Raw genomic sequence first — 27,341 nt, forward strand, 5'->3', positions numbered from 1 at the left:
GAATAATGAACAGAATGTCATGCTTACTTCAGCAGTATGCACAACGAGCTTTGTATTATCACATATGGTTCAATGTTCACTTTGTATAATTAAAGTACACTTTCAGGCATGTTGATTCTTCAACACGGCGGTGAAAATCCTGCCAAATTTGTCAATTACCTGTTTTTTCCATGTTTTATTTGTTTTACGTATTAGACGCAACATGCATCTGTGAAATAGATTAGAGTAATTCAATATCACGGCAAATGTGGGTGACTTGGATTATATATGCAATGTACAATTTAAGGCACAAGCAGATTCATAGGAATCCAGGTACATATTGTACACTGCAAGTAGTTTAATTGGGTTTAAAAATGGTTGCCAAGTATGATACATATGTCATGTCTGGAAAGCAATTGCTTTCTAAATATTGCTACACGTCGAGCAGTACAGCTTATCAACTCGAACAAATTATTGCAAGAATGTATGTGTAAGAAACTCTGTTATTTTCAAGTAATCTCTAAATGTATTTTCTCACATTTGAGATAAAGTATTTTTAACTACCCTATTTCCCAGTAATGGAAACAGTTATGGATGACGTTGTAATTAGTGGTATTGGATGCAGGCTTCCAGAATCCGATAATTTGGAGGAATTCTGGCAACATCTCATCAACAAAGATGACATGGTAACAGAAGATAACAGAAGATGGGAACCAGATATTTTATTTATATTCTTTCTATTGTAAATTTACTTTTGATATAGCCAAGAATCAGACCCTTTTCTGGTTAAAAGTTTCTAGAAAAATGATGCGGTACTTTGTGAACTGTTTTATTATTTTGGCAGACTGTCATGTTATCTGAGGACGTGCGTGTGAACTGATCATAAAATGTCCATTGCAATGTTACAAGGAACATTGTTAGCAGTGAATGTTATGACTTTCCTTTCAACGGCTTGAATTCAAAAAAAATATTATTTTCATATTTCCTCGATGTAAACGGTTTTCATTACATTCTAGTTAAGCGTTGTCTAAAATCTCTTGGCTTAGATCACTTATGGGTCAGTCTACCGACCAGACCTTTATTACAATGGTGAATGGAAAGTTGCTCTCCACAGAGAAACACTGCCCATGATGTCAAGAGCACATCTGCAACATGACAAAGTCTAATTCATAGTTATAATTTTATGATGGGCTAGACCATTCAAATAACATCTCATGATATTCAGTTATAATTATAGTCATCATTGAATTTTTAATTTAGGTAACGTGGGTAAACACGTTGGGAAGTAAAACACACATATCGAATATCCCACAGTAAACGATTATTTTTGTCGTTTTTACCACCCAGCACCATTGTTGTATTGTACTATGTAGGAGCGTCAGCATATTATAATTCTTTGGAAACAATGATCAGTTTATTTCGGGCTTTGCTGTAAATAATATGAAGTATAAATGAGGTGATGAGTGATGATTTATGTGTCACATATCAGGTCTCCACGGCTTACCAAGGAAAAGTGGCAAAATTAAAGATCTAAGTAGATTCGATGCTTCTTTTTTTGGTGTTCATCCAAAACAAGCAAACACCATGGACCCGCAGCTAAGAATACTCATGGAGTTAACTTACGAAGCAATAGTAGATGCAGGTATGTTTACTGCCCTCACAGACACTCAACAATAATTCATTTGTCTTTTGGATATAATACACGTGATTCCTAATGACAAACTTTGTTTTTATTTGTGTCAGGTATTGATCCCCAGATATTGAGAGGCACCAATACTGGTGTATTTGTTGGTGCTAACGGCTCGGAAACATTTGAAGCACTCACCAGTGACGCCGAGGCATTACTTGGATACAGCATGACTGGTTGTTGTCCCGCTATGTTTGCTAATAGAATATCCTATTTCTTTGACTTCAAGGGTGAGTATCAAATCTTATTATTTAAATCAATACATATTTCTGATAGCAAAGATATCTCATTCGTATCACAGGATGTAAACGTTTTTCTTTAGTGTAACAAATGTTACTGTCATGTGACTCGCATGAAAATTTAATTCAAATGTAAAATATGTTTGATCAGATTTTACCAAGCAGCACACAGACGTTGCTTTCAGACGGTAAATACTTTGGTAGTTTACTAGTTAATTTGATATACTTTGTGAGCATGAGAGGAATAGATGCCAGGAATATATATTTCTAAAAATAGATTCATTCTTTGACATAATCTAACATATTTTAGGCTAATTTCTGGAAATTATTGTGTGTTGATTTCTTGCATTCATTCAGTCTTTAGTCATATGAGAGCAGGTGACGCAAGTGTATCCCTTCTTGTCCCTGTTACCATCAAAGTACATTACAAGCAATGGCGGTAGAAAACAAGTCATCTTGCTCGGCGACTATTTGTGAATAAAGTGTGTTATTCAATAGTTTAATCTATGTAGTTTTCTTGTACAGGGCCAAGTTATCTGCTAAATACAGCATGCTCATCCAGTTTACTTGCAATGGAACATGCATTGAGAGCTATCCGCAGTGGTCATTGTGATGCCGCCATTGTAGCTGGTGTTAATATAAATGTTAAACCCAATACATCAGTGCAGTTTATGAAGCTTGGTATGTTGTCTCCTGAAGGACTGTGCAAGTCATTTGATGAACAAGGTAAATGTTATACAATTCAATACTAAAACAACAATAACTATTTTGGAAGTGAACGCACTATTACCTACAATGCACCACTTAGCTACTGAAAAGAAGGAACTACTTGCACGTCTTGTTAAACACACTGGTCTTGCTACGCGTTACTTTAGTTTTTTTCAATTAGAGAAAAATAATGGCAATAAAAATGTGATATTTTATCTCAGGCGTCAGAATAACACATTTCCTGAAAATTAAACTCAAAATCCTACATAAACCAAGAAAAGGCATTTGATAGAATAAATCATAAATATCTCTAACACGCTTTATGCATTTGGTTTTTGTGACTGTTTCACTTCCTACAATCGCCTCATTTATGCCCACGCCTAGTCTTTGATTCGCATTACTTGCGCCCTCACTTCCCCCAACGCGAGAGCTCGGGGTATTCGGAAGGGAAATATCCACTGCCCTCTACGTTATAGCCATTGAATCTCTACTCCATAACATCAGAATGATACAAATATTGAAGGATTGGTCATACCATACAGCAATAAACAGCACTGTAAACTTACTGTTTATGCTGATGACGTCAAATTGTTCATAACTCGTAAAGAGGGCGTGGGATTGAAAATGTTGGGTGTTTTATCTATTTATCTTGCAAAATCCAAATTTATACTGATCAGGAATCGGCTGAACTTGTGTAAAAGTGAACATGATAATCAACTTATGGAATCAGTTTGTTCATGGCACGCCGTATACAGGGCACGCTCGTGTCATTAATAACCTGATTTCATCGCAGTTATTGTACCATTTTAACACCGCCTATGGAAAATGTTGCTGGGTTTCAGTCATAACACTGTATTTTCCCTTGGATATTACCATAACTGATATTCCCAGTGAGCCATTGTTTCAAATTTCCGTTGTTCTTCACCCCAGGATCAATGAGCCCCTTTTCCGTGACCTTGACTTGGTTGAGTACTGCTGATCTGTCTAAGTAGTAATTTAGATATTAGAAAAATCTTAATGTATGCAATTTAGGTCAAAATAGCATCTATGTCAACTCTGAATTTAAAAGGTCCGATTAGTCGAGATGACATGAGTATCAATTCTTTTTGAAATTTAATGACTTGTTCTCGAGATACCATTATGTAAATTTGGTTATTAATATGCACAACAACCAGGATGTCGCATCATCATAGGGTAAGTCATTTATTTTGCTTTGCATAAAGATGTAAAAATATGGTAACTCAATAGACGAAACAAATAAAAAAATAATAAAAAAAGGTAAAACGGTCCAACTTTAGTCTGCACATAAGGATGACATGATATATTTCTGAAATACAATTTGTTGTTCGTTATTCAAGACCATGACTACAGTGAAATACTCTTGTAAAGTATATATCAGTATCTGAATAAACGTTTGGGTGTATTCATTAATCATACCCACAAATTATTTCATACTGACAATACAGTACCGTACTCGTCCACGTTAGCGCCTCCCCATTTTTGCGCAATTTTTATATTCGGGGTCACATTCGGCAAAGCGTTATACTCCGCCATCTTAATTTTAATATCAGATGCAACCATTATTTTATAAGGGACAACGGGTCATAACTTGGAGGGAGTTAACACCCATGATTTTAAAAATGCCTTGATCAACAAAAGTCTAAGTTACAGGGAACATTTTTCAGTGGACCAATAAATGCATTTGACAGGAAAATATAAAAACTCTACCACAACAGCAATTAAAACAGCTTGCTGCATTATAAGTATCACTTCCCTGTCAAATTAGTGGTTCATACTTATTTCAATCTGAACATAACAGGCAAATTATATCATACCTTGCTAGGCTCGAATTTCCATCCAATAAGAGCATTCCAATAAACATGATTCCCCACAAATACTTGAGGGCACTCTGACCAACAAATTGCCATTATCTAAATAAAAAAAAAACTGAATGTCCATATTAATGTCTGTAGGTGTACCTTGGCTGCATACACAATTAGTCCAAGTCCAAGATTGGTTGAACGATTACGGAAGAAACCGATGTGAATTCGGACCCATTTTAACATGTAGCCGAGGTGATGAAATTAAATGTTACCCACCCAAAAATGAACAGAGCTCAACCATGTTTTGCATTCACAATTAAAGTCCAAGATTAGTCAAACAATTACGTAAGAAACCAAAGTGAATCCAGACCCATTTTAATACGTAGTCACTGTGATGAACTAATGCATTGCCTGATATTAAAAGTTCAGTAACTAACTTCTTAGAACATAAGTATAAACATTCAGTAATTTTAATATAAAAAAAGTACATTTTTCTTAGTAATAGTGACACCTGTTGTTTAGTTTGATGGATCCCTACAGTTGGGTGCAGGAGCATAGAAGTTTATAATTAAAACCATTTTTCATAAAAAACATGAAACCATCATAAATGGCTTTATAAACAGCCTTTCACTTCATAGTGGGGTGAATGGAGCAAACCTGTGATTATTTTTATTACTTTCTGACCATCTAGTTTGCCGTTCACCATGTCCATTTCCATATAAACAAAAGCTCCAGCCAATATCAGGTTTGACTACTTGTTTGAAACTGTGGCACTTGGAAATGAGTGTTGTGACATGTGGCAAATGTCCAACTATCTTGGTTAATAGGATTGGCCAAATTTCAACTAGAAACAGGTAAACCAATATACCTGTAAGCACGAAGCCAGTGAATGTTATTCAAGCCAAAGAAATTGCATCTATTTATATAAATACACATGGACAGAGAATATTTTCTTGGAGCACTAAATGTGACAAATGCTCTACTGTCCTTGATAAATATACCACACCAGCTACATCGTGCCCGACGAGGAAATGTGTAGGTGGTGAAGAAAAACATTGACTGAAGCCTTGCAAAGGACTGAATTGTTGTCAATAGCAACAAACATACCGGGAAAGTCAAAGACAGTGAACAAACAAAAAAAACAAAAACACACAGGCATATAAATACTAACTTTCTAGAATCTCTATTGACTCCAAGTAATCCAGAGTAGAACGAGATGAATCAACGCTATACTCCACCTTCTTTACTTTAATATTGGATGCAACCATAATTTTATAGGGGACAACAGGTCATAAATTGAGGGAAGTTAAAATCCATGATTTTAAAAATGCCTTGATCAACAAGAGTCTAAGTTACAGGGAACATTATTTTGAATTTTCAGTGGACCAATAAATGCATTTGACACAAAAGTATAAAACCTCTACCACAACAGCAATTAAAACAGCTTGCTGCATTATAAGTGTCACTTCCCTGTCAAATTAGTGGTTCATACTTATTTGAATCTGAACATAACAGGCCAATTCTATCATACCTTGCTAGACTCGAACTTCCATCCAATCAGAGCATTCCAATAAACATGATTCCCCACAAAAAGTTTAGGGCGCTCTGACCAACAAATTACCATTATCTAAATAAAAAGAACTGATATATATATCCAAGAAGACAATGACAAACGACACATGTACTAGTAACTTGATGATAGATACACTGAACTCTTACTAGAAACTTGAGTTACCGGATCAATTTAATTTTAAAATGAGGCTGTGTTTACTGTTATGATCTCTTGTGTAAAGGAGAATCAATATTTTGTCTAGGTTCGTGGTTGGGGTAAAGTTAATTTTGTCGTTTTATGATATGTTTACAATTTTTCTTCAGGTAATGGCTATTGTAGATCTGAAGGCTGTGTTGCAATCCTAATGATGAGGTCCTCTAATGCTAAGAGAGTATATTCCACTGTAATTCATGGTGGAACTAACACTGACGGGTATAAAAAACAAGGTGAGTTTGTATACATTCAATATGTATGTGTTCACCTGTTATGTTTTAAATTGTGACCAAATACAACCCAAATATATAGACTGTAGGTAGCCACTGACATTTGAGCAATAACAATTTAAACATATGACAAATCACTCTTGAATAAAGCAGTTGTACATCACACAAACTGATATGATAATATGCCTGGCATAGCAACATGAACATGACTATTAGAAGAATACATTACATTTTTTCAGGTATTACGTTTCCGTCTGGAAATGAACAGAAAAAACTCATACACAGAGTTTACAAAGAAGCAGGCATTGATCCCAAAGATGTTGTTTACGTTGAAGCTCATGGAACTGGTACAAAGGTCGGTGACCTACAAGAAATCAATGCTATATTTGAGGCCATTGGTAAAAATAGAAACAAAGACAACCCTTTACTTGTTGGTTCCGTGAAATCAAATATGGGTCACCCGGAACCCGCTGCTGGACTTGCTGCTGTTGCCAAAATAATTCTAGCCATGGAAAAAGGAGTCATTCCAGCAAATCTGCATTTCAATAATGCCAGCCTTGATATTCCAGGACTGCATGATGGTAGACTAAAAGTAGTGGATAAATCTATGGAATTACCAGATGGTTTGGTTGGGATTAATTCATTCGGTTTTGGTGGTTCCAATGTTCATATGATTCTCAAACCACACAGCATAAGATTTGTACACATTCCAAAAAGCGATGTTAGACTCCTCCACTGTTGTGCCCGAACTCAGGAGGGTTTGGATAAATTGCTATCCCAAGTTGAGGAGTATGCGAAAATGCCTGATTTTGTATCATTGATGAATAATGTTTGCAACCAACCAGCAACTGGATTTCCATATAGGGGATACAAGATTGTAAACAGTGAGAATAAAATACAAGAAACCCAGCAGATAATAAACTATGAGACTAGACCGATATGGTAAGATAAATTTAGTGTATTATGAACACGCAACAGGGGATTCAGCTATCGACCCTAAAAGACGATTTTAACTTGTGTGTAATGGACACGAATATATAGTGACTTGAAGTAATATATATTATATATGGACATATAAATACAAAATATACTAAGCCATATATGAATATTCTGTTAGGAGTTATCAAACTTTCGGTTTAGACTTCTAGAAATGGCCGCTAATTCCCATTACGTAAGGGTATGATAGCGACGTTATGCCACAAGTTTGATGAGTTTTAAGTGATTAACTGAAGCCCTGTTGCGGTTATAGAGTTTTTCCAGCAATGTGAATCATGTAAGCTTTTCTGTATAATGAGACAATACACTGATGAAACACTAGTCTAGTGCTAGTTATATTACGTGAGCCTTTTATGACGATGAACATTTGTTTTGTAAAACTAGTCTTCCCATTTTCCCGCACTTCCGGTGGTCAGGTGAGCAATGTAAAATCTCCTTTGTTTTCAGATAGCTGCATTCTGATGTAGGACATGGCTCCCGTGTTACTGTAAGGTTGATTTCTTAATCAAAAAGCAGGATTTAACACATCTCCGATTTCTATTCCCTTTGTACGAATGTGAGAAAAGATGGCCAGAGGGAATTACGGAAATATACTTTTTATTTGTATTCAGTCATATTACTAGTATTGGAAGTGTTATTCTTCTGTGTGTGGCATTTCCATTGGAGTTGAAATATTATTAGTACGTTTTATATATTAATTTATTAGGTACATATTTTCTGGCATGGGTACGCAGTGGCAAGGCATGGGTAAAGACTTGATGAAACTAAACACTTTTAAGAAATCTATCTTGAAATGTACAGAGGCATTAAAAGACACAGACATCAATGTGTACGATATGATAATGAACAGTGATGAAAATACCTATGAAAACGTGATCAAGTCCTTTGTAGGACTTGTATCAATTCAGGTAAGAAATGAATATTTCATCTTTTTCACAATAAAAGTTTCGTACATTTTGTATTATTTTGGTTAATTAAAATAATTAGAAATAGAGTGTTATTTTAATTACTCTTTCAAACAAATGGCATGTACCACTTATATCGTGTTTGGTTATGTAACTAAATTGTATGCGCTGTTTGGTATACTTTTAGTCCCCTAGTGATGAAGCTTAAATTACATCCTCAAATTACATTATAAATGATTTGTTTGAAGTTTTCATAGTTGACAAATTAAACTGAAACTCACAACCGTAATTCGTGCTTGTACTCCATTGAGTAAGTGTGTTGAAGGAAACTTATTTTTCAATCAAAGTGACATGAGCATTTGTTACTTTATTCAGGTTGGTTTAGTAGACCTCTTAAAGTTCATAGGTGTGGAACCTGATGGTATTATTGGACATTCAGTTGGTGAGTTAGGTTGTGGTTATGCTGATGGCTGCCTTACAGCTGAAGAGGCTGTTCTTGCTGCTTACTGGAGAGGCAAGTGTGTGATTGATGCTGAGCTACCAGCTGGTGGCATGGCTGCTGTTGGTAAGTTGTATGTGCGGGCCTTTTGTTCCAGAGTCGGACAAACAACCCATGACCCATGTTTGTTTTTCATTGTTGTTTTGCAAATACCGTTGATAAGCATTACATGCGTTTCTGTTTTTCTGTTTTAGTTATGACTTTTTTAACTTGTCTTGGAACATATAAAACTTGTACCTGTATTTGTTTTTTAGGATTGTCATGGGAAGAAGCTAAATTGATGTGTCCTGATGACGTGGTTGCTGCATGTCATAATGCAGAAGACACTGTCACAATATCAGGACCAAAATCTAAAGTTGCTGACTTTGTTAGTGATCTGAAACAGCAAGGCATATTTGCTAAAGAACTGAACAGTTCAAATGTTGCCTTCCACTCCCACTACATGGCCCAGATTGCACCAAATCTGAGAAATGCTCTAACAAAGGTAATAATAATTCCAGACGTGAATGTAAATCTCAATCAAAGAGCAGTTGTCGTCGCAATCAAGATACAATCCATATCCAACACGGATGGCATGTTATGTCCTAACTATCCTGTAAATGCCATGACAGAATGATTGCCACACAACATTGTTACATTAAGTTCTTCATATTGTGATTTTGTATATTTTATTGCAGGTTATCAAATATTCTCGTCAGAGATCACCACGATGGATCAGTTCCTCCATTCCACAAGACAACTGGAACACCAAACTAGCCAAGTATAGCTCTGCTGACTACCATGTAAATAATCTGGTCAATCCTGTGCTATTTCAAGAAGCCTTGTCTCATGTACCATCTAATGCTATCACAATTGAAGTCTCTCCTCATTGCCTGCTGCAAGCCATTCTGAAACGCTCTCTCAGTTCAAACTGTGCCTTTATTGGACTAATGAAACGCAACTACCCAAACAATCTTGAATTCTTTTTGTCTAACATTGGGAAATGTTATCTCAATGGAATGACATTAAAAATCAACAAACTATTCCCAGAAGTGCAGTATCCAGTAATGAGAAATACACCATCCATCGCTCCATTGATCCATTGGGATCACTCACAGCAATGGCATGTCCCAAAAGCCAGAGATTTCTCCACAGGAAGTGGGCAAAGTAATGCAATGGTCTCGCACATAATTGGTATGTTTCTATATATATCACTATGAAACACAATCATGTAATATATAGTCAATGCCAGAAAGCTTAAAAAGTCATGGAACATCTTTTTCTTTTTACAATCATTCCTATGGTGAAATTATTTCTTATTTTTTCATGACAGTTTGCTCAGTGACACGTGATGGAAAAGTTAAATTATTGTTGATATGACTTTTAAATTGTTAATTTTCTAGCACTACGAGACTTCCGGTATTACGTGAAATGCGTTTCATTTTGAATTAATATATAAAATCAAATTCATATTTCCATTTCATAGTTAAATGTCGAAATGAGGATTTGAAGAGAAGAATATTGCGTTGATACCCTTTCTTTATCTAAATACAAAGCGTGTAAATACTCCATAAAACAAAAAACAGCACAGGGCACATCACTCACTAACCCTTAACCACCAGTTTCATCCTCTCGGGAGTTCGTCGGTGGACGCACATTTGCAATTATGACCGCCAATGTTTTTATAAAAATCGCCAGAAATATTTCTTTTTTGGCGATATATGCTCAAACCAAACTTTCATGATTATGTGATATGCCCCATGCGTGGAACCCGTATCGCAGCTATACAAACAGTACAATCGAACAATTTGGTTTTCCCCAAATACTCGCAGGCAGACAACGTTTAGCGTGCATATCTCCACGTTTAGTGAAATAAACATAATATATTTTCCTTTCCATTAGATGTATCACCATCATCAGAAGACCATTATCTGCGTGATCACTGCATTGATGGCAGAGTGTTATACCCAGCCACAGGACACCTTCTTCTTGCATGGAAAACTCTGGCTAAAATACGTGGGTTACCATACCAAAAGATTCCAGTGGTCTTTGAAGATTTCACAATACATAGAGCTACAGTTTTGCCTAGTCAAGGTAAGTTTATAATTCGTTCAAGTTCAAAGTTCAAAGGTGAGTTTTATGTTGACATCGTTTTATGAATCTCATAGTTATTTAAAATTACCTTGTGGTACCAAATAAATATATATTGGGTAAAATGCTAAGATGTTTGCAATATGCAAATATTGCTTTCAAAAAAAGATGCATGTTTACATGGTGCTTTTCAGTTTAAGGAATGAAACAGTGTTACAGCCTGGTTACATCCATGATAACTGATTTAAACCACATTTGCCCATCTTTATAAATATTCGTGTATTTACTAGATGGATTATATTGTAACTTATAAATTAATGTGTTGCTTGTCATATTGGTAAATCAGCTTAGTATACCACACTATACTATAAGCTGATATTTTGTTTCCAATCTATGAAAGTAAATAAGGAAGACATAATATCTATATATATTAACGCTCCTTAGCTGATGCTGGTAAGAAAAATTCCCGATCTCAACAGTTACGCATTGTTTAAATTATAGGGGATGTGACTCTAGAAGTGTGTCTAGCACCAACTACAGGAATATTTGAAGTTTCTGAAAGTAATCAGTTATGTGCATCCGGCAAAGTAGAAATCCCTGATGAACCATTGCAACTCCTTGATGTCTTGGAGGACGAGGAAGACACTACAGTAGATACTGAATTATTGGAGTTGTCTGCTAGTGATGTATACAAAGAACTCAGACTTCGAGGATATGATTATGGAGCAACTTTTCAAGGAATAGTCCGGGCGGACAATTCTGGTAAGCACATCTGCTTCACATATTTGCTATTTTTCTGAAAGAAGACCTCAGTACCAAATTAACCAGCTAACTAATTAAGCATTACAATTATTTGTAAGTGTTGTTTTAAGAAACAGTTCTGCAAAGGATAAATACACCACGTGAATTGAACATGCATGCATTTCCAAGCCTTTATAACCATTATCATTATCATTAACCATAACTGTTTTATATGAGTCAATCTGAGAAAAAATACTATGCAGTCTTGTAGTGCAGTTTATAACTGGTGAAGAGAGTCTGCAGAACATTAACCCACTTTATCAAACAAATTTCCATTCATATTATCCTTGTACAGTTTAATCTACAAGGGGGAGTCATTTATAAAGTGTTAAGACAAACTTTACATTATGTTTCCTGGTCACATGTATGTTTCCAATTACCTTGCATTCCCGTATATGCTGATTACTTGTAATGCTTACAGGTAACCATGGATGGCTTACATGGAATGGTAACTGGGTATCTTTTATTGACACAATGATACAAATAAAGATGTTACGACTTAGCCTTAGATTGCCAACAAGAATTAGATCAATCCGAATAGATCCTGTTGAACATCTCAAGAGGGTGATCTGCGAGCAGGGTGGACAGACTGGTAGGTCAATCTAATGTACTGTTCACTAGACAATGTTTTAAAAGGTGCATGCAAGTCCCAGGAACAGTACCGTAGTGCTACAATTGTTTATACAATCAGTGTGTCTCTTCGTAATTTTAATCCAATGAGTACATTGGCTGCAAGGTTGTGCCAGTGATACACTTGACAAGCATGAATCAATTTTTCATTGAACCAGTAATGTACTTGACTAGAATGGCTTTACTCTATTGTAACAGTGATATACTGGACAAGCATGGATTGACTCAATATTGCAGTACGAGCAGTATGGTCGACTATTTTGGATTGACTCCAACTTGTAGATCAGTGATTTGCTGGACTAGCATGAATTCAATATTGCGCCAGTGCTATGCTGGAATAGCTTGGATCGACTCCACATTGTAATAGTGTTATACAGGACTGGACTGGAATAGAATTGAATCTTTGTTGTTCTGTCATATTGTTCTCAGTATTGAACAGGCAGCTAACGTATGAAAAATAGAATCAGATATTACTGTATATGTCAGTTGTCATGCATGTCTTTTTAAAGTTTTCTCATTTGATGGAATATATAATTTCATTTACAGAAGTGAAGGTGACTGTTGGTACATACACTGATAGATGTATTGCTGGTGGCATAGAGATATATGGTCTACATACTACTGTGGCCCCAAGACGTCAATTACAGCAAACTCTGTCAAACTGTGAACGTTATATATTCGTACCATATGATGAAAAACGAATTGTGAGCGATGATCTGCAACTGGTGAATTACCAACAGGTCTGTGAAAAATACGCCCTAGATCTCTTATGTCAGGTCAGGAAAACGCGTCATTATCAAAAGAATATGTTAAACACTGAAAAGTCTAGAATGGTAGTCATTGACGATGTAAAGAAATACATGAATGATCCAGAGTGTGGTCTGATCAAAATCATTCTTACAATCTACAATCTGGAGATAAGTGAATCATTCACTAAAGACGTACAGGATGTATTGAGTCTCAACTCTGATCTGATGCAGAATGATAAGTTACTGAGCATTCTAACTAGTGGGAGATATCTAAAATATTGTCTTGATGTGGTAACGGAGAACATGCCAAGCATGCAGATGAAGATTGTGGAAGTTAGGGGAAGTGGCTTGTACAGCAAAGTGATTCCAATATTAAATTCTTCACAACCAATGCTACAGCTAAAATATATCTTATGTAATCAATCTGAAAAAGTCATGTCGTTGAAAGGGGAGGAGTTTGCTTACACAATGACAAAATGGGATCTTTCCGAATTACCACCTGGTGATGTCAATTCATCAGATCTTGTTATTGCAGAGGGCCTTGCCAGGGTGTCAAACATTCCCTCAGCTCTGAGTAGCATATTATCGGCTTTGATAGAGGGTGGGTTTCTGCTGTTACATGAAAGAACCATAAACTTCACAGCACCTGCAGTATTGGAGTTCATATCACAAGATATGTCTAACGACAATTACTTGGAGCAACAGTATGAAATGTTTCTCAGTGAAGACCAATGGGCGACAGTTTTAGAGTCAGCCAACTTTGAAATTGTTTCTCAAAAGTCTGATGGTTTGCAGTCAACACTGTTTCTGTGTCGAAAACGTGTTTCATTTAATGAGAAGTCCTTCATTTTGTCACTGAATGGTGCTAACTTTGAATGGGTAGATACTTTGAACAAGGCAATCTCAAATTATCAAGGGAAGCCTATGAAAGAGAAAATCTGGTTGCTGGTGAATGGTGCCGTGGATTCTGGCATTGTTGGTTTGTTGAACTGTTTAAAGCAGGAACCAGGTGGAAATAGAATTAGGTAATTCTATTGATTTGATTTGTTTTCCACATTGTATTGCACCACTTGTCTTATTTTGTAAATGTATAACCTTAGCCATCTATGCATTCCGTCATGTAACAGTTCCTGACCTGTTCTAGCGATTGGCTACTACAGTATATTGTATATAGACGACGTACATTTTGTTTGCAAAGAAAAAATCATCAACAAATGAATATTCATGAAGTAGCACTAAATAATACACATTTGTGTATACTATTGATGTTGATTGGTGTTGATTATGAGTTTGAACCAAACGTCTTGTGGTTCCACTCTCGGGCATTGTGTAAATTGCTAAAAAGAAACAAATGTAAATGTTCTAAACAAAGCACATTGTCTATATGGATAACATGCGCCTTTTTTAGTTATTTCAGAACCAGTGTAGCTGTATATTAAATATTAATGTGTTATTTATGCTTTCATCGTTGCTTAACTAATGTTTGCCATGTGTTACTACACAGTTCATGAATTGTAATGTAGTATAATTTATCACATCTTCACAGATGCATATTCAATGCTAGTCTGGAGAATGACGCCAAACTACTAGACCTGGGGGACAAAACATTGAAAAAGATAATGCATCAAGACTTAGTGATGAATATTTACCGTGATGGCGAATGGGGATCATTTCGTCATGTACCATTCAGCACTTCCACTAAATCCAGCACTATCCTGACACCACATGCATATGTTAACGTATTGACACGTGGGGATCTCAGTTCACTGAAATGGATCGAATCACCTATGAAATATGCAACCCCAGAATTCATTGGTCAGAGCAAGGAGATTTGTAATGTTTATTACGCATCTCTTAATTTCCGAGACATCATGTTGGCCACCGGTAAACTACCTCCTGATGCTCTACCAGGTATGGTGAACAACTATAATCAATATGTGCACAATTAATATTATTTGTATGGGTATTTTCTGCTGTGTGATCAACATTCACAGTAATTGTACATTTCTTTATACATGACAGTGCAATTTTCATCCACATCTCGATACAAACACAAACTCACAATATTTAAATAATAACTTAATATTAAGCTTAATGTTGTTTATCTAGTGGACTGAATATAAGTAAAGAAAAATTAAATATATTTGATATGTGTAAATCTTAATTTATAAAAACCACATCATCCATATGCAGAGATTTCAATCAAAGACTAATCAGATCTGCATATTATCTGAGAGCACATAGGCATCCGATTTCATTTACATCTGACATTGTTTCTTTAGCAGTGAAACAGTACATCTCCAAACACAACTACAAATTATCGACTGTGCTTCTATGTTTACGAATGCATATTTTGTTTTGCACTTTTAGCTAATATTGCTTCTTACGATTGTGTATTGGGAATGGAATTCTCTGGTCGTAACACTGCAGGCCAGCGTGTGATGGGACTGGTAACTGCTAAAGGTCTAGCAACCACAGTGAGTGTTGATAAAGACTTCACCTGGGCTATACCGCAGTCATGGACTATGGAGGAGGCTGCCTCAGTTCCTGTTGTCTATGCGACCGTATACTATGCACTGATTGTCCGAGGGCAGCTGAAAAAGGGAGAGAGTGTTCTAATACATTGTGGATCAGGTGGTGTTGGACAGGCTGCCATTTCCGTGGCCCTACATCAGGGGTGTCAAGTATTCACAACAGTTGGTAAGACTCTTTTTCTTACGCAATGACATAACAGGTTGCACAAGATAAAATATGTTTATGTGTTCGAGATTTATTTCCTCAGGTTCCCAGGAAAAGAAGGATTACATAATGAAAAGATTCCCAGAAATGAATGAAGAACATTTCGGTAATTCAAGGGATTCCACTTTTGAGCAGAAGATACTGATAGCCACTAAGGGAAAGGGTAGGTGTATGCCAACTTATGTAACTCTTTTTATTTTATTTATACATTACCATATATATAAATACATAAACCTATCCCATCAAAAGAGTACAATTTCTACACAAAAACCATGGTAACGAGATATTTATAAGAATACGACTTGTGTAACTCTGAAAAAGACATTTGACTCATTGAAGAATGTGCAAAGCATTCAGTATAACACCGAATTTAACACAGATGTTTATTTATTTTGCATAGTATATACTGTGTTTATTCTACTCATATCGCATGACAAAGTCGTGTACTATTTTGAGTGCTATGTGCTATTAGAGATGCGCTTCCAATAGAGCAAATACGTCGATTCACCGTATAACAATCTTGTTTTGTATGCTGTAAACTTGCATGTTCCTTTGTTTTGTAGGTGTTAACGTTGTTTTAAACTCCTTGGCTGGACAGAAGTTACAGGCAAGCACCAGAATACTGGCACGTCATGGTCGATTCCTGGAAATTGGCAAATATGATCTTTCCAATAATTCACCACTGGGTAAAATTAACAATGTATTATGTTTGGATCACTATTATTTACATCAATATTTGAAAATCACTATGAGTGATATGACACAGCCAGTGTTGAATTTCCAAATTGTATGTCTGTGTCAAATTCTCGCCATTGAATACTAGCGTTGTCACTCCTGCCGTGGATACAAGATGACGGTACATGAACAGATCTCGCTGCAAAGACAATCGAGCCCAGGAGTCGATGGTTGCTTTGACCGCCAGATCCAATCTCAATCACACTCTCAATGGTTACAAAAAAACATTTATTCACTCACTGGTTGCAGGTCGAAAGGTTTAGCTCCTGATTGAACTCGGGTGCATCGATCGACGCAATCATGGTCGGTGTAGAACGAATATGATAAACATCTAATATAAACATAATTCGATATCATTCACGATTAAAATTGATATGTTGAAAATATGTGCTATAAACAATAGATCACATTACGGAATATCAATGGAAACAGCGCATATATACAAGGTAGAATTTGGTACATTCAAACAAATGACAAAAAACAGGCCAACTAAAGAGGATTCTGTTTGAGTGTTAGGTGTTATGGTTGGGTAGCCAATCAGGCACAATCTTGTAAGTAGCTTCACATTTGACTCTGATTCAACTGTACGTGTTCGAATGAGTGTCTTAATCACATATACTCTGAATGTATATTCTGTTTACTTTAGGTATGTCTCTGTTTTTGCGTAATGTAACATTCCATGGTATCTTGCTGGATGCCCTGTTCGAAGGTGACAACCCAGACTGGCAGTTGGTTTATGATTTAGTCTCTCAGGGAATTGAATCCGGAGCTGTACAGCCACTGAAAACAACAGTATTTACACATGATAATGTTGAGGGCGCTTTTCGATTTATGGCACAAGGCAAACATATTGGTAAAGTGCTAATCCAGGTTGGTATTCGATTTATGCACGATATGGATTAAACATTTTCAGTAATTCTAAATGAACTACTGCATTATTCCTTCATGTTAGTTGAAATTTGCTATATAGTTTCTTTTGAAAACAGACATTGTTTGTAACAGACTGTTAAACTGTCAGATAATTGTTCTGTACAATATTAATAATAGTAATTTAAATGGAGATTCTGGTATGTTGTATTTGTTCCGACTGTGCATGACACGAACCTGTCATCTCTATAACAACGAACTTAAGAAAAACAAACATTTGTGTCAGTTTAATCTTTTTGTTTTTATTTGTAAGAGTGCACACCAACATAATTAAAAATACAAAAACATGATTTAAGGTAATTCTGAAATAAAAATGCAATACATTGTACATTAAAACAAATATTGCAATAAGAAACACTGTAGACAGATGCGCTACTAACCACACCACAGTCGCCCCACCGAAAAACAAAATTACATCTACACCGCCACACAACTGGATGGTAATTAAATAATCGAATCTTCTTAAGAGGTCAGAACTACATGTAATACTTCACCATTTTCAGTTTTCATAATTATCTTCTTCACCGACATTAAATAATTGTTCACAGGTTTGCAGGGAAGAATCGGGTTGTGTAACTGTGTCCAGCCCTGTACAAATCCCTGCAATATCACGTAGTGTGTGTCATCCCAAGAAAACGTACATTATAACTGGTGGTCTTGGAGGGTTTGGTTTGGAGTTAGCTAACTGGCTAGTTGAGAGAGGTAGGTGATTTTATTTGTTGATAATGTACATCAGGTTACAAATAAGAATATCTTTTCAGATTATAATATTGAAACAAAGAAATGGAAATGGATATCAAGTGTGATAAGTATGAATGGTCAGGGTATGCCAGATATATGGTCAGTCGTTCAGTTTTGATTTGAGAGGTTGCAATTCGGCCATCCCGAATTGGATCATCAATGAAATGTGTGCATATGTGCAACATTATATACGATACATGATCGTTCAAAAGCAACATTCAATGAAACAAAATGACTTAAAGTCAGTCTTATTAAGGGGTCAGTCATTCCTTCCAAAATCTGTATGAATTTATTCTCTTCTAGATATTTCAAACTAATTTTTCTAGCTACCCCATGGAAATAAAATGATGTATATTTAATGTACAATCTATGTAGCAAGTTTTGACAAAATTAGTTTATACAGACGCATAGACATCATTCTCGTTTTCGGATTGCTTCCTAATGGTGACTTGGGCACGCTTGGCTAGAGAAAACCTTCCATCTACAAAAATACAATTCAAATCATAATTTGGTGTTATTCATTTAAGAAAATAAAACTAAATAATTCAAATTACAATTGTTGGGTGGGTAGGTGAAACACTGCCAATTATTTCAGACAGTATTCACAGCATATATTGCTCAGTCAGTATCAAACCCATTAGACTTTTTCTAGTCAATAACAAATATCAACCTATAATTTTGTAGGAGCACTTCACCTTGTTCTGACGTCTAGATCAGGTATTCGCAATGGCTATCAGAGTCGGCGTGTGAAACAATGGCGCGACCTTGGAGTCCAGGTCACCATCTTGTCTGTAGACATAACTGAAAGTGATGGAGCTGAGAAATTAATAAAAGACTCCAGCCGAATTGCACCCGTTGGAGGATTATTTCATCTTGCAATGGTAAATATTGTAAAATTAATGAAATATTTATGCCATTATACAAATTCCATACTGTATTCAGGATATTGGACGCACCTATTTCATTGATATAGTATGTGTATATGTGGAAATTACAACAACACTTTTTTGATTGATTCAGGTTTTGAAAGATGGCTTATTTGAAAACCAGACCCCTCAGACATTCCAATCAGTCTGTGCTGCCAAGTATGTTGGTGCATACAATCTGGACCAAGCTACTCGTAAGCTCTGTGCTGAAAGTATGGACTGGTTTGTTGTGTATTCTTCCATTGTGAGTGGACGTGGCAACGCTGGACAGACTAATTATGGATTTGCAAACTCCGCCATGGAAAGAATATGTGAAAAGAGATATTATGATGGATATCCAGGTTAGTGACAAAAAATCACAAATTTTTACAAATTTTAATTTCTAAAGATCTAATATAATGAAGTAACTATTTTTCATAGACACTACTAATGAATTATCAATTTAGAAAGTACAAACGAATTGGAGGTATAAATTGTCATCGATCATACTCATGAAAAGTGTATAGATCAGATATTAAATAATGCAATATGTAATTTTCATCTTAATCTGTGATTTTCTCATCAGCATTGGCCATACAATGGGGTGCTATCCAAGATGTTGGTATTGTGCCAGAAACAATGGGCTACAATATTTCAGTAGTAGGGGGTACAGTGCCTCAGAAAGTTGCCTCCTATCTGTCTACTTTAGATACTTTCCTTGCTCAACAACACCCAGTGGTGTCTAGCTATGTACTGCCAGATGCATCAAATTATGTCATGTCTGAAGAGGCGCCTACCAAACGCCGCACATTGGTAGATTCTATTGGACATATTTTAGGTGTCGATGATCCATCCACTTTGAATCCTACTACAACTCTGGGTGATCTGGGACTGGATTCGTTGATGGGTGTTGAAATTCGGCAGACTTTGGAACGAGACTACAATATTGTCATGACAATGCATGACATCAGACAACTCACAATGAATAAATTAAAATCGAGCTGCAAAGATAACTGTTTAGATAAAAGATAAATCAGTTTAATCGTGTAAATATGTTATCAGGTACTACTGTTGGGTGTCTAGCATGATTGACTGACTAACTAAAAATTTGATGGGAATGTGTTTCACCACAGACTATTACCTCAATTCTAAAATCTTCGAGATCGTCAAGGTGACCTGTTTAAAAAAAACATACATGAGTAAAAATGCTTCTATTTTAAGTTGTTTCACATGTGGACACAATCAAAATGTTTTACATACCAATTTAATGTGTTCAACCAATAGTACACAGTCACTCTATGTGTTACCAGACAGTAAAGAACACGCACATAATAGCATTATATTATATTCCTATGGTTCCTCTTGTATCTCTGCAGCTATGGTGTATCAGTCGTCTGATATATGTGATCGGATGACCAAGGAGACGGTAATATTTCCTGTATTAAATTGTATGACCAAGCTAATATAATATTTATTGATATAATATGATATCATTTATTCAGATTGTTCACAGGTTAGTTAAATGTGTTTAACGAGAAGTACAGACATGTGATTAATAGTATTACAAGTGTATGTATTTTTTTTAATTAATGTATTTTTATTTCTAGTTTTATTAAATTGACATTTTACTGGAAATTAGATGTGCGCCTAAATAGTGACGTTTATAATCAGCTAACAATTTGTTCAAATCTTTTCATTTTTAAAGACAATTCCAAATTAGTAGTAAATGCATATCTGTAATGTATCTTCCAGAATTATACTTGATGAGGGCATGTATTAAGTATTAATTATTAATATAGCATTATTCATGTACACAATATTCAGGTATTCGCAAATGTGTATGTAAAGTTTTATCTCTGGGAATTATATATTGCCATAACTAATGAAGCAACATGACCAGCTGGAAGAATATTAAAATTGGCGATCCGCTCCGTCAGGATTATGTATATGGGGCCCGGTTTTAGTTGTAAACCTACGTTAGCTTCACGTTCACGTCCTGCCATGCCAACAGCCAAAGACATGTTTCTTTTTTGAGCGCGTGTACTGTTAATGAATCGGATGACCAGCTAATAGATATGTGAAACATTATGTATTTTGCTCTTTTATACGGTTAGATGTAATGTATATGTAAATGCTAGACACTATTTCGATCATAATTCCCAGTGGGTTTGTGCCGAGTAGAACTGCGAGTGCCGCAAATCATGATGGAGCCTCTCTAAGAAGGGAAAAAGCTAAGATAGTGACCTGATTGGATCTCCTTATTGTTGACATCAATGATTTTTGTGACGTCACATTCATGTGTGCGCCGCCATATTGAATTTTCTGTTGACAGTTATTGTGTCCTGGTGAGCTGTTCGAAAGCCGAGAGCAAGACTGATGTAAGACCGTTAGTTAGATGACTTTATATTGCGTAGGCAATATAATATTTTCTTTCCGAAATAAATCCCAGTAATAGCATTCACAACAATTTTAGGATTTGATTTCATTGAACAACAGAGGCATAGATTGGATTATTGTATTTTATCACTTTGTTCACCCTGTTCATAATTCATAACATTATATGACTGTACTTAGTGTTAAATTACTGATGTTTTAAATTCATAGTGAATGAGATACAGCAATTTAGTTGCATATTTATAATTATAGTTACAGTGTTTAGATTACAAGTATCGTTACATAAATGATTATAGCTACTACATAGTTTTATGACGATTACATACATGCGATTACTTTTATGAATATTAGTTAATGAGAATATGTATACAGTTGAGTCATTACACGTGTGATTAGTTACGGGGTTACTAGTTAGCCGGCGATACGAATATGATAGCAACAACAGATAAGTAATTAAGTAGTTAACGTTATCCTGTAGTATATTAACGCATTATTGATGTAACGCATAATTGAGTTCGATCATGAGTATTAAATGTAGTTATATTGAATGATTACTGCTGTGTTGCGTCATAATTATTATTTCCGACGCTCTTCATTGGGAATCCCTAGGAATTACATTTTATAGCAAAGTCTCCTTTTTCGTTACGAATCGCATTTAAGTTTTGACCTCTAAATACTGGATCCGCACGCAACCCAGATCGATCTTTTGTATAACTAAAACTGGCGATATCTTCTGTCGCCATTTATGTGCAAACCATATGCAAACCTGTTCCAAATCTGGGCCATTTATGCCTATAACTTCAACCATCTTTCTGTGAGACTTGTATGAACTGCTCTGCAATCTGCTGCTTTCAGCGGTGCCTACAGTATAAAAGCGTTCCTCTGCAAGCAAGACTCGAGATATTAAAGCCAGGAGCTTTTACTTGATATTTTGATGTATGTTCATTTTATTTCCAGTACTATTGTCTTGTCTACCCCATTCTAGCAGTGAAAGAACCCCCTGCCCTGTGTGAGTTATGTGGTGCCACTCTCAATAGCAATCAGTTGGTCCACTGCTTCTTATCAGGTAGTGTGCAAAGTTGGCAAAAGCCAATTTCATCTAGCTGTTCTTTTCTCTGGAATGATCTCTGCAATTAAAAACAAGTTTTTAAACGTTAATATATCGAAAACATTTAAAGTTACATTCCTACTTTACATTATATGCAGGTGATTATTGGGGTCACTCAATCTAATTAAAATCTGATGTATTGTAAGAAGTGAATTTTACTTTATGTTTTTATTATTTTGTAATTGTTTTTATTATTACTCCTTAATCTTATTTTGTATTGTTTTAACTATCCCCACATACATCTGCGACAACCAACCACAGACCAATATTAGTAGTGACGCTTCTGGTGACGTCACCGGTCAGATATAGGTCAAAACTAAACTCAAATAAAATGACGGATTGTACCGATGTTAGCCATGAAAAGTATTGAGAAAAATACGTTATTTGTTAAGTTTATCATTGTTAAATGCAAAAAACATCAATCTATGATTCTTGTGATTATATTATAGCTTTTAGGGTTTTCGAGTAGTTATTTGTGTGTGGTTATTCAAGGATAGACCAGTTTTATCCACCAGTCGAACCGCATATGGGTAACTTTGTCGTTTGCACTGGAAACGGGTTAATCATCTAACAAAATCATATATGGCTTTAAGTTCCATTCCTTCGTTAAAATTTAACAACATAATATACGGCAACTCTTAATCTTGAAGAGCTGGAATAAAGTGAGGCGATGGCTGAATAAACAAACCTTGGTTGGCGAAGATGCAGCAGAATTTTTGATGATTTTCCAATTAATCATAGTTACTACTGTAACAACCTTTCCATTTACATCATAGCAACATAGTTGTCGTTATAATGATTGGATATATGCCAAACCATTTATGCTCTTTTGTTACAGCATTTTATTTTGTTAATGACAGTTACTACAACATGCGCGGAATGTATCAAAGTTATATACACCACACGTACTGATAAACACGTGAATTACAATATGTTGCAAAAGCGTGAAACAAACGAAATAGAGGATTAATTGAACATTTATTAACTCGTCACTAAACCGCGTAACCAACAAGAAATTAGTAAGACCTTGCAGCTCATTTCCAACAACCAAAAGAGGGGGTAATATTGTGACAAAATCACCTTTACATCAACTCTTTCTTTCTAACTTGAACGCTGGAACGATAACTAAAACAACTATCTGGTTTATGTAAATAATTGACTGTCTAAACAGGTTAAAAAATATGAAAAAAATACTGCCCATACTCCTGGAAGCGTATACTATATATAACGTCCGACTAACCGTTGTCCACAAATAACAGCTGGAAGACAAAAAAACATGGTCACATGGGGCCGAATTCCAAAGATGCGCTTGGGCCCGTTATTTGCAACATGCATAACGTCGGCAATTCACATTTTATTGCCCTCGCTTCTGGGCTATAAATAGTTTTGAAATAAACGGTGACATCACGTACGCAAGTTTAGTGCACACGACGACAACCTGCAATATTATAAACATATACTACAGAAATGTTATAAATACATTGGTTTGCTAATTATGTTCAGTAATGGCAATTTCAAAATCCTTGAACTTTTGTAACACATCCCTGGAAATTACATGATCATGACAATGGCTACAGTTTTATTGGAAAGTAAGAACGAATTTGGGACGGGTGAGCACTGAGCAGCGAGGCGTTATCTCAGATGAACTCATGCCTATTAGTTTGTGTCGAACCTAGTGTCTCTACAGTGTGAGTGTTATCTGCCAAGCGAGTCAAAGTTACCCTCACACTCTGCTCAGTTCATAATATATTCATCAGATCAGATATGTATGTATGCTTATAACAGCTTGTACTCAGTGCATTGGACGAGTGGGTATACGTGTGGAATATTGTTGGTTCTGAATTTGAAGACTGGTTTACAGTAAAGATTTCTTGTGGAATTTCATCTGGGGGCTCCGGTCCTTTCGCCAACAACAATTTGTGAGTAGAATTTAATCTGTATTTTATTTCTGTATGCGAGAATAAGCAGTAGTACGGGCGATTTTGTTTTGGGTCGACATCATTGGTTGGACATCTCGGTTAGTCCTTGTTTTCCAACTACTAGCCTAGCTGAGAGGCTGTCACATAGCAAACAAATTATGTCATATTTATATATATACATATTTATTGTACTGTATCTCACCATACAAATACTCCTGCCACGTGCCGACTAGCAAATACCAAAATCCTCGTCTGCACGCTTTGCCACGATCCGCTAAATTGACCATATAAATGCATATAAACATAACAGAAAATTACCACGCTTTTAGAGTTTTATTACAGAATTTATTTTAGCTAGGGCTAAGCACCCTTGACACCATTGTATTTAATATTATATTTAAAACTATTCATTCCGGTACGCCATTTCAAACATAAGAATCAATGAGAACACATCTAGGGACATTGTTCTCCAAAAAACAATGAACTAATTTAAAGATGAGTAATACTTCTTGTTATTCTGCAATCTATATTTTATGATTTTGCTTTGGTATTGTTTTATAACCATAGAACTATTATACATACCTCCCTGGTTACTGTACTGAGTAAACATAGTTGAAAGGACTGAAGATTTCTATATTCTTAACAAGTTTGGTCATTTTTAGCCCGTGATAAGCATTGTTTTCTCCCGTACGCGAATTTAATCTTAAATCTTAGCCCATACTTGGTGCACCCATACCAATGTGTGGATGGCAAGCTGTTGGTTGCGATTAATTTGTGTTGTAAAACAGCTGTTCTGAATCCAACTTTTGTTTATACGGGATAAGATATTATGCCATGTAACGTAATTAAATTGGTGAGGATACTTTACTGATGAAACATTGTATATAAATGTGATGTAATCATTTGAAATTTAACAGCAGAAAAAGCACCCTCATATACATATATGTGTGTTTATGGGTGACAATACAAAAGAGATGAGATACAATACAAAAACTGCATTTCTGCAAAACTGCTTGGGTAAAATCGAAAATCTAGACTAGACCATGGTTTGTATCGATGGAAACTCCATTTTTACCAAACATAAACAAACACCGTACCACCACAAGAGACTTATTGTGCGTTTCAACACAGACAAGCCACAACGAATTCTGTATTGAGGCATTTTTAATACTTAATAATGCTACCCTATACTTTGACAAATACGTGGAAGGAAATGTTACTAATTTATCACCTATAGTTTCTACAAAAAAGAACAACTCATAGCTGATAAACAAAGGACAAACATCACGTCTAAAAACATAACAAAACTAATAATTATCATAATAAAACTTTGACTGAAAAGTTAGGAAAGTAATGTACTTGTTGTGATATTTTGGCATTTAGGGATGAGAAAGATTATGTTTTTGAACTGTTTTTTTGTGTTTAAACAATTATTTTGTTTTTAGTCTAATCGTATTAAATAATAGGCTCTTTTTCAACAGACTATTTGTGTGTGTCTACGTTATGAGCAGTTTAGTGTTTGAGTATTTATAGAAATTAATTAATAAAACTACATAGTCATTAGAAGGAAGAACGAATTTTACGTGGTATATTGCACTTATTACAGAATAAATAAATAAATAAATAAATAAATAAATAAATAAATTAATTAATTAATTAATTAATTAATTAATTAATTAATTAATTAATAAAATACAAATAATAACGAACATCTTATCTACCTAAGATCTGAGAAATGGTGTTGTGATATAGTTTGCTACACATAGAAAGCGTGGAGATGACAATTAGTGCGTCACAAAATATGACAACTCTTTTTAACTTCAAAGGGTTCAACGGATGTAGCCTAATCCAGTTATAAAAAAAATATTATGCAACATTCTGGTTGTCAGGTAATAAAGAATTTACCAAGTAATATTATTATATGTGTTACATTATGCAGATAACATCGATATATCTTCTGGTCATATGCGGCTTGACAAAATTCAAGTTGTCATGAATTCAACACTTGTATTTCATGTTTATGTCTTTGTATTTGTGTTTGAAATTTATAATAATTAAGTACAATTAATATTTGTTGTCAATAAAAACATAACTTGTGTAAAAAGATTTCCATTTATATCCAACATAATATACTTGTCGTTAAAATTATCGCATCGAGGGAGCATTTACTCGCCCATATATTTGTTACAGCGTTTTATTTTGTTAATGGTAGTAACTACAAAGAGCGCCGAATGTTTCAACATTATTTATATCACACGTACTGATAAGCACGTACAATTAGTCTGAAATATGTTTAGAAACCGTGAAACCAACAAAATATCAGATTAATTGAAAAATTATTAACCTGCTGTCACAGAGCCGCCAAACCAGCAAAACAATAAATAAAAACATGCAGCTCAATTCCATCAACCAAAAAAGGGTGTAATAATATGCAATAAGTGATGGAGCACTGAGCGAACAACGGGTGATTGACATTATTGCCCTCATCGTCGGGCTATAAAAATGTATGTACATTTTGAAATAAACGGTGCAACTGTTATAATAAGGACATCACGCATGCATGGTTGGTTTTCACGACATTACAATATTATGGAGGATCAACAACCTGCAATATTATATACATATATTACAGGAATGTTATAAAAACATTGGGTACTTTTAAGACACACCCAGTTGTGAGCCTTTGATCGATCGCATGTTTACTCTGTCACGCTCAGAGTTCTATTGCAGAGTGAGCAGCGATGCGTAATTTCACCTGTCTGTTTCGGGGAATAAAGCTGGACTATCTGTGA

At 35.4% G+C, this 27,341-nt stretch overlaps 1 protein-coding gene across 1 annotated transcript; it reads left to right on the top strand.

Moving 5' to 3' along the window:
* Positions 1-569: 569 nt before the first annotated feature.
* LOC146739499 (fatty acid synthase-like) lies at positions 570-20,160 on the top strand. Its single transcript, XM_085502825.1, has 23 exons — positions 570-693; positions 1,466-1,621; positions 1,723-1,896; positions 2,431-2,631; positions 6,312-6,434; positions 6,671-7,373; positions 8,134-8,335; positions 8,708-8,897; positions 9,086-9,315; positions 9,509-10,004; positions 10,713-10,904; positions 11,403-11,663; positions 12,124-12,294; positions 12,879-14,106; positions 14,628-14,992; positions 15,452-15,781; positions 15,864-15,983; positions 16,384-16,506; positions 17,202-17,425; positions 18,031-18,184; positions 18,908-19,104; positions 19,244-19,490; positions 19,715-20,160. The coding sequence occupies exons 1-23, from the start codon at positions 570-572 to the stop codon at positions 20,158-20,160; spliced, it is 6,657 nt and encodes a 2,218-aa protein (XP_085358951.1).
* The last annotated feature ends 7,181 nt before the right edge of the window (positions 20,161-27,341 follow it).

Source organism: Saccoglossus kowalevskii, chromosome 8 (genome assembly GCF_978046115.1).
Source record: "Saccoglossus kowalevskii chromosome 8, keSacKowa6.1, whole genome shotgun sequence".
Lineage (NCBI taxonomy): Eukaryota > Metazoa > Hemichordata > Enteropneusta > Harrimaniidae > Saccoglossus > Saccoglossus kowalevskii.